General features: G+C 37.1%; 1 protein-coding gene across 1 annotated transcript; it reads right to left on the bottom strand.

Moving 5' to 3' along the window:
* Positions 1-3811: 3811 nt before the first annotated feature.
* Positions 3812-7499, bottom strand: LOC129115160 (5-hydroxytryptamine receptor 3C-like; the record flags this gene model as incomplete). Its single annotated transcript, XM_054626853.1, has 9 exons — positions 3812-3990; positions 4148-4333; positions 4849-5059; positions 5290-5479; positions 5656-5692; positions 5796-5824; positions 6448-6554; positions 6912-7075; positions 7445-7499. Coding segments are annotated over 9 exons (1158 nt in total), but the record flags the coding sequence as incomplete, so codon positions are not given.
* Positions 7500-7644: the final 145 nt, after the last annotated feature.

Raw genomic sequence — 7644 nt, 5'->3', positions numbered from 1 at the left:
GCAGCGAACTGCTACGAATACAGTAAGTGCAACAACTAATACGAATGCAATAAGTGCTACGAGGAAGGCTCAGGGTAGATACGTTACCTTTGGTGTCATGATGGAAAGAGTCAAATCTTTATCTTTCCACAGTCATCCGATTAAAGCCGATTCTTCAGTATCACATGTTTGGAGAACACACAGATTGATTATTAAACTGCTTTATTGGAAGATCTTCTTTTAGTTGTTAATTGTATGAACAGGAAATATCACAAACTTTATGTACTGTAAGTTTCCATATTTCTATCAGATAAATTTAACTTTAACTCATCAATTGTATTGAGCTTCTTGTGTGGAGAAAGATGAGTTTATTAGTTACAAATAGATGTGGCATTGTAGTGTATAAAATCCCCTCTTAGTGAATATGAAATATTGGGTGCTGGAGCCGATCTCAGCTGTCATTGGGCGAAGGCAGGGTACACCCTGGACAGGTCTCCAGTCTATCACAGGGCCGACATATAGAGACAAACAACCATTCACACTCACATCCACACCTATGGGCAATTTAGAGTCATCAATTAACCTATCCAGAAGCTGGATAACCCTGAGAGAACCCACGCTGACAATATGCAAACTCCACACAGAAGGCCATCTAGCCCGGGAATTGACCGCGACCCCTCTTGCTGTGAGGCGACAGTGCTATCCACTACACCACCGTGCAGCCCTAATATTACAATATGAATAACCAAATTATTATGTGAAATTATGTATAGAACAACTGATTAAAAGCTTGGTCGAAAACACAAAGAATAAAGTCAAAAAGTCTGCAGCTGTCACATATGAATCTTTTATGTGTTTGTGATGCATTGATTATAAAAAGTGTGAGAAAGGGAGCACAATATGAACGAATCAATCCTACCTTTGAGTCCTTGATTGGCTGACATCTGATGAGAGACGGACGCCGTTTGATTCATCTTTGTGTGACAGTTTCACAGAAATCCTCCTTTTATCCAACGAAATAAAATCCCGTAAAGCTGCGTAAAGTTTTATTTCAGCAGAAAGTGATGCTGATGATGCTGAAAGCTGCAGATCTGCTTGTCCTCGTTGTTGTTGGAGATACATTCAAATAAACATCCTTTGTCTTTCTCTCTGGCAATAATGCTCATTCCTCCTCCTCTTCTTCTTCTTCTTCTTCTTCTTCTTCTTCTTCTTCTTCTTCTTCTTCTTCTTCTTCTTCTCCACTAAAGCGAGTGTGTGCTGCTTCACATGCAGCTGACAGACAGTTCATAAACCAGGATGTTTGCCAGTAAAAAGTACAATATTGGCTTCCAAAATGCATTGTAGAAGTTTAAAGTAGCGGAAAATGAAAAAACCTCTAGGATTGTGTTTTTTTATTTATTGTTTCTGATAATATGCTTTATGATTGTCTCATTTCTGTGCAGGATGTATTTAATGACCATTTAATGTCGTTCAAATTACTTAAAATGTGGACTAAATGTTGCTTTTCTTTTATTTCATCATTCATTTAATAAGAATAAATGTGTTTTATTCAAAATCTGTTGTGACTGAGCTTCATTTGCACATTTATATGTGTGGATGCGAGTTATATCGTCATCTCTTTTCCCAGAATTATAGTTGTATTATGTATCTGTTAGAGTAAAATGTTGTCCCCATTAAAAATGTATGTCCATGATTAATATTTGAAGAGCTTGCTATATTTCCAGTGCCACTAATCATATTAATTGTTGAGTATGATTGCTTTCATTCTGCACTTTTGACATTGGAGACTCCAATATTCCATTTCCCCATCGTTATTGATTTGTATCAAGCTGAAAACACATTATTTGTTCTCATACTGTCTCTGCTCCTCAGCTCTGATTTACATGAATTGTGTTGCTAGGCAACAGCTTGGTTCCATGTTTACTTCCTGTCAGCTGATTCAATCACAAACACTGCAACAGGAAATAAACCGGAATTTATAATGTTTACATTAAAACTGTCTATATATATATTTTAGTTGGGTGTTTTTTTTTACGTGATTTTCGAATTTATATTAAACAATTATAATAAAAATACATAGAAATCTCACTTTATAATTTATAATATGGGTTCTTTAAGATGTGGAAATAACTGCACATTCAAATTAATTTTTTGAATTTTCTGATGAGGATTTTTTAGTCAATATATTTCCATATGATAACTTCCTTATATATATTTTTTTTTTTACGTCCCCAATGTGCTCAATTGCAAAGTTTTGTTTCTGCTTTTAAGACAAGAATTGTAAATGTTTTTTGTTTTGAAAATGTTTAATAGAAGTTCTGTATTTACTGCCCTTTATTTTTATGGAGATTGTTTAGTTCTGTAATTGAATTTGTTATAAGTAATGGTACAAGCTACTTCTTCAAATTAAGGCATTAACTATGGTTCTGTGATATTTACATCAAAAGTTCCACTAAACTTCAGATTTGTTTATTTATCATCAGTTATTTTTTTCTTTACCCAAGTATAAAAAATAGTTAATTTCATACTGTGTTGATTTTCAGTAAATAATTAAATGCAACTAATCACAGTGGAAGATCTTTGATTAGAGCGACTGTGCAGGAAGCAGAGTGTAATGAGGCTGCAGGCCGCCGGGGAGAGTTTACACTTCGTTAAGTTAATGAATAATTACTTTTGTTCTCTTGTTAGCTGATGTACACAATACAAGCCAAGACGTTTATAATGTTTTCATTTCCTGCAATCATGACTACACTGTAAAAAGGTATTTGTCAGGAATTGTTTTTGTACTCAAAGTTAGAATTTTATGCTTTTAAGTATTTTCAAATATCAGGTTTATTTTATTAATGTTTATTTGAAGCAACCTGCCTTATTTTGTTCGTCTAATATTTTGAAAATTCTCCCCAAAAAAGTGTCTTTTTTAACCTGTTTCTTTTTAAAAATAGATGTATTAAATAAAAATATAAATTATAACTAAGTTTTATGCAGGAAGTTAGAAAGTAAGCTTCTAAAAATAAATTTTCAGTGGGACTTTGAACCTTTAAATTCTTTTTGGCACATTTAAGAAACAGGTTTGTCACAAAGCACCGTACAAAACATGTATTCTTTTCAGTTTTAGTTCTCTATTCCTGGCAGATACAGAGATTAAAGTTGTAAACTTTATCCAAAACCTTTAGGATGACTGTGTGCCAAGCCTTATCGCAAAATATCAGTGTCTGACCTCAGTAACGCAGCAATGTTTCAAAATCTTGTGATTGGATGTCCACATTACAGATGAATCCATGCAGATATCATTCCGATACTGACTTAAATAGCTGAATGAAGTATCTGACACCCCCCATAGGATTGAAAACTGGCATTTAATTGAATAAATAAATAAGAAAATAATTGGAACATTATTATTATATTTGAAATGAATGTCAATCGAAAACTGAAAGAATCTTTGCAAGTAATTTTATTTGGAAAACAATGTTTTCCTCCATTTTAGAATCACACAATATAACACATGCGGCTTAGAACTGCATCCAATTAATGTAGCAGATTTAATTTAATTAAATAGGAATACCAGGACCATTTGTGATTATAATTAACACAATAACTTTAGAATATGTAAAAATGTATTGGCTCCAAACAAAACAACAAAAATATTATGTATTGCTCAAATTCAACATACTTTTGAGTTACTAGCTACATAAATGGAGCCCCTTAAAACAGACAACAGTTGTCTACTGACTGTATGACCTAGACCAGAGAATGATGATGGTAATGAAGCTGACTGATACGAAGACGATGTAGAGGCCGAACATCAGGCGGTCCATGATAAATCCCACCTGGATCAATCCTTCGAGCCCTCGCTTCCACTCAGCTGCTGGTCCACCTGGAGGCGGATGGCCTGGAGGTTCTCACTAATGCTCTTCAGCTCCTGAAGAGCCTTGTCCTCCACCACCGGCCCCATCTCCTCTGCAAACTCATCATCAGGTTTTCCCTGTGCCACCACAGCGTTGGGTTTCATTTCTAGTTTTCAAGGGGAAAAATATATTATTACATTCACCACTACAATGTGTGAATGCGTATGAGCAATCATACTGATCCATTGGAATTACTTTGCACAGTATATCAAGTCATATTCTGTAATATAACATTTCAAAATGTATAATGTATATTTAACCACCTGCATCTCTTGGTTCTTTAGTCTTCGGAGTCAGGAAAACGAGACGGCCCAGAATTTGGATAACAAGCACTTGCACCCAGGTGGGGATTGGAGAGGAGACACCAGAGCCAACGAGCAGGTTGGTGATGAGGATGCTCTCCACTACACTGGTCACCATTAGAGCCAAGCAGAGACAGAAGAACACATCTGCAAGAGAGCGAGACCGAGGAGAGGGGTCAGAATGTTGTTTTTATTATTTACTGTAAATCATACAGAGGACAGATGCCTATGCTGGTAAAACATGAAAACCTCCCTGTACCCCTTTTGGAAATTCATATGGACATTATACGTAAATCTGAACATTGTTTGCCCAAAGTATCTGTTTTTGGAATTAGGCATGGAAATCAAAATTGCAGCCAATTTTAACGATTGTTCACAATACCTGCTCATGTGCATAATATCTTTGATTTTTCTGCAATGAAAACCTGTAATCTCTTTAATTATGATGGCAAACGGTCCACTGAGGACCACGGATAGACATCTCCTCTGCAGGGTGAAATTAAAGTTAAGGAACTGTGAGGAACTTTTAACTGCTTATGAAACAGTCTCAATTTAATAGTGATGCCTCTATATGAACATCATAAGTAGGCTATACAATCAACGAGAAGACCGTCCATTTCTATTTTTTCTATTTTCTATTTCTGAACCTTAATAACACTCACTAATGAGAGGTATGGTGTTTCCAGTGACGGGCAGCAGGTCGTTCATGATGAGCAGGAAGACAGTGTAGCCCAAGATCAGTGTCATCTTGAAGGAGGAACGGTCCACATCCTGGGGAGGCATCAGGAAACTGAAGAGGTCCACTGTGATGAGGAAGCAGCTGGGGAGCAGGAGGTTCACTACATAGAGAGTGGCCCGGCGCCTCACTGCCACCTGCAAAAGATGCAAAACACATTGGTAGGTACCCATTCTATGCAAATTTAATTGCTGTGAAATATTGCTGTTTATAATAGGATGAACGAAGGTTAAACGGACAGAACAATAAGGTAAATTAAGAAATTTCAAAACATAGGTTTGCGTGCTTCAAACCAAATACACTCATAATCTGAAACTGAAATGCAATATAAGGTGCAATATCTGCAATTTACAGACAATCAACCTACATAAAATTTAAGCTCATCCCCGTCTTCACTACCAAGATGGCTGCTGTCATTGTAGGAGGTGATTTCCAGCAGCTCCCACTCCCCCATGGTGCTCATAAACCTCTTGGAGAGATCTGTTATTTCCTTTGCACTCCTCCCCATGGTAATCTTAACGTCGCGCTGGGAGGAGAGAATAGAGAAACATAATATCCTGTAAAGTCAAGGTCACTTAACATATCCACATGACATTGCAGAAATATAGGAATACATAGTTAAAAAAATGTATATATATTATGTATATCTTATTCAAATTTGTTGTCTGTAACAAGCTTAACACTGTAAACTTCTATGAAGACAGGAAACAAGACAATTGGTGAAGTGCCTTACCAGCGATGAGGTAGGAGGTGAAAGTCAAAGTGCAGTTCTGTATATCGAAGGGGAAGGTGTAGATATCGAGGTTACAAGAGCTGACAACTCTGAGTGGATGATTATCTGTTACCCTACCATCGCTACTCAGGAACACATACGGGACAGGGGGGCTGTGTCTTCATCCATACTGCAAGACAGGAACAAGCAGAGGAGTTATGAGTTAAACACCTGCAAAATTACTCAATGGCACCTCTAATTTCTGAATTTACAAAATAACCTGAAAACTCATAAATGAATTACTCTGTTCTGTGACATTTTCCTTCATTACAGCGAACATGTGCACTGCAGTGTATTGTGAGTTGATTCCAAATACATCGTGCTGCCTTAAAAATGCACTATTTACTCCTGTTTGAGTAACATTTGGTAAAAACTCTTGGCCCATGTTAGACCCAAAAAGCAGAACACCATTTCTGTTTATTTAAAGTCATTAATCCAGAGGGAAACAGGCAGGGGATCAGGCAGAAATAGTCCTTAAAAATGCCAGACAGGCAGGCAGGGTATTTACTCCTGTTTGAGTAACATTTGGTAAAAACTAGCAGGTGAGTATGCCTGATGAGGTGATTAGGTGAGTGAGGAAGAGTGTGGTGAGAGAGTGGGAGGGGTGACACACCCACCTCAGAGACACACACACAGAGATGGGAAAACACATTTGGCCATGGTCATGGCCCAAAAATTATTTAGCAATTTAAAAAACGTTGATGTCTAACATGGTTTAGTTTTACATAATATATATACATAATATATACTCACAATTCATCGATAACAATATCTGGCACCCAAAACTTGGTTCTGGGAAGTGTAATCTTCTCAGAGCCGCACTGGATTGGGTCCCAGCTGACAAACTCGTTCTCCCACCACTAAAATCACAAAGCTGGTGTCAGTGCACAGAGCACGTCGTATAAGTAATAATCACATCATTCACGAAAAATATTCCCACAATTATCCCTACATCACAGAGCGAGAAACTAACATGGACGATTGCAGTACATACATAATGAGTCCAAAGGTAAGTGACAAAGAGTTGAGCCTTTTCATCCTGGAAGACAAAAAAACCTGCTTTAAGACAAAAACTGTGACAGTGTTTCTAATGTGTTTTTTGAGGACCAACTGAATCCTCAAGGAAGTCTCAATGGAGCCCACATATATAATGGAGAGGGTTCCTCAGTATACAGTATAATGCTACTTATTCTTATCTCATGAGAGCTGAAACATACCACTCCGAGTATCCCATACATGATGAAGTATGTTCCGACGTAGGTGCAGGTTGATGTGTTCATGACGGGTCGTATGGCGCTCAGGTTAAACAATGGCCTCAGACCTTCCAGCAGGGCTACTTGGTTCGGCTCAGAGCAGTTCACCTTCTTGGCACTGCTCACAGCTGACGGAAGATTAAAAAATTGAAAATCCAGTCGTAAACATGCTATGGCTTACTTTCAACAAATCAGCTGACTTGCAACTAACAAAATGGATTAAAAAATAAGGGGTGGTGTCATCATTAGTTACCAGTAATCATTGGGATTTCTACTAACTTATTTCCAATTTAATGCAGAATACAAAAAATGTAAGTCTTCCAGTATTTGTCATACAATATTGCCCTTAGGCTACATTATACGTTGAATACGTGGCCATGCAGTGCACATTCTCCATAGCTGTTTCATTCTACTTAACCTTGTTATTTATCTCGTTTGCAAAAAACTTGTGATACTAGCATGCCTAATACTCAATATTGTGTGACCAAAAATCTTACCTGGCATAAGAATGAGAAGCATGACCAGGGTGGGCCTGACTGACGAAGGGAGCCACTAGAATCATACAACAATTACAACAATTGTTTTAATATAAGCAACTAAAAACATTCAAACTATTCTGGATTGTTTAAGAAAAAGGCTATCAGTTACAGAAAAGATGCAACTGATATCTGATACTGTATTTAGCCTCTGAAATACA

The sequence above is a fragment of the Anoplopoma fimbria genome, unplaced genomic scaffold (assembly GCF_027596085.1).
Source record: "Anoplopoma fimbria isolate UVic2021 breed Golden Eagle Sablefish unplaced genomic scaffold, Afim_UVic_2022 Un_contig_11205_pilon_pilon, whole genome shotgun sequence".
In the NCBI taxonomy this organism is placed as follows: Eukaryota; Metazoa; Chordata; class Actinopteri; order Perciformes; family Anoplopomatidae; genus Anoplopoma; species Anoplopoma fimbria.
The sequence above is the reverse complement of the archived record's forward strand: the minus strand, read 5'-3'. Positions and strand labels throughout refer to the sequence as shown.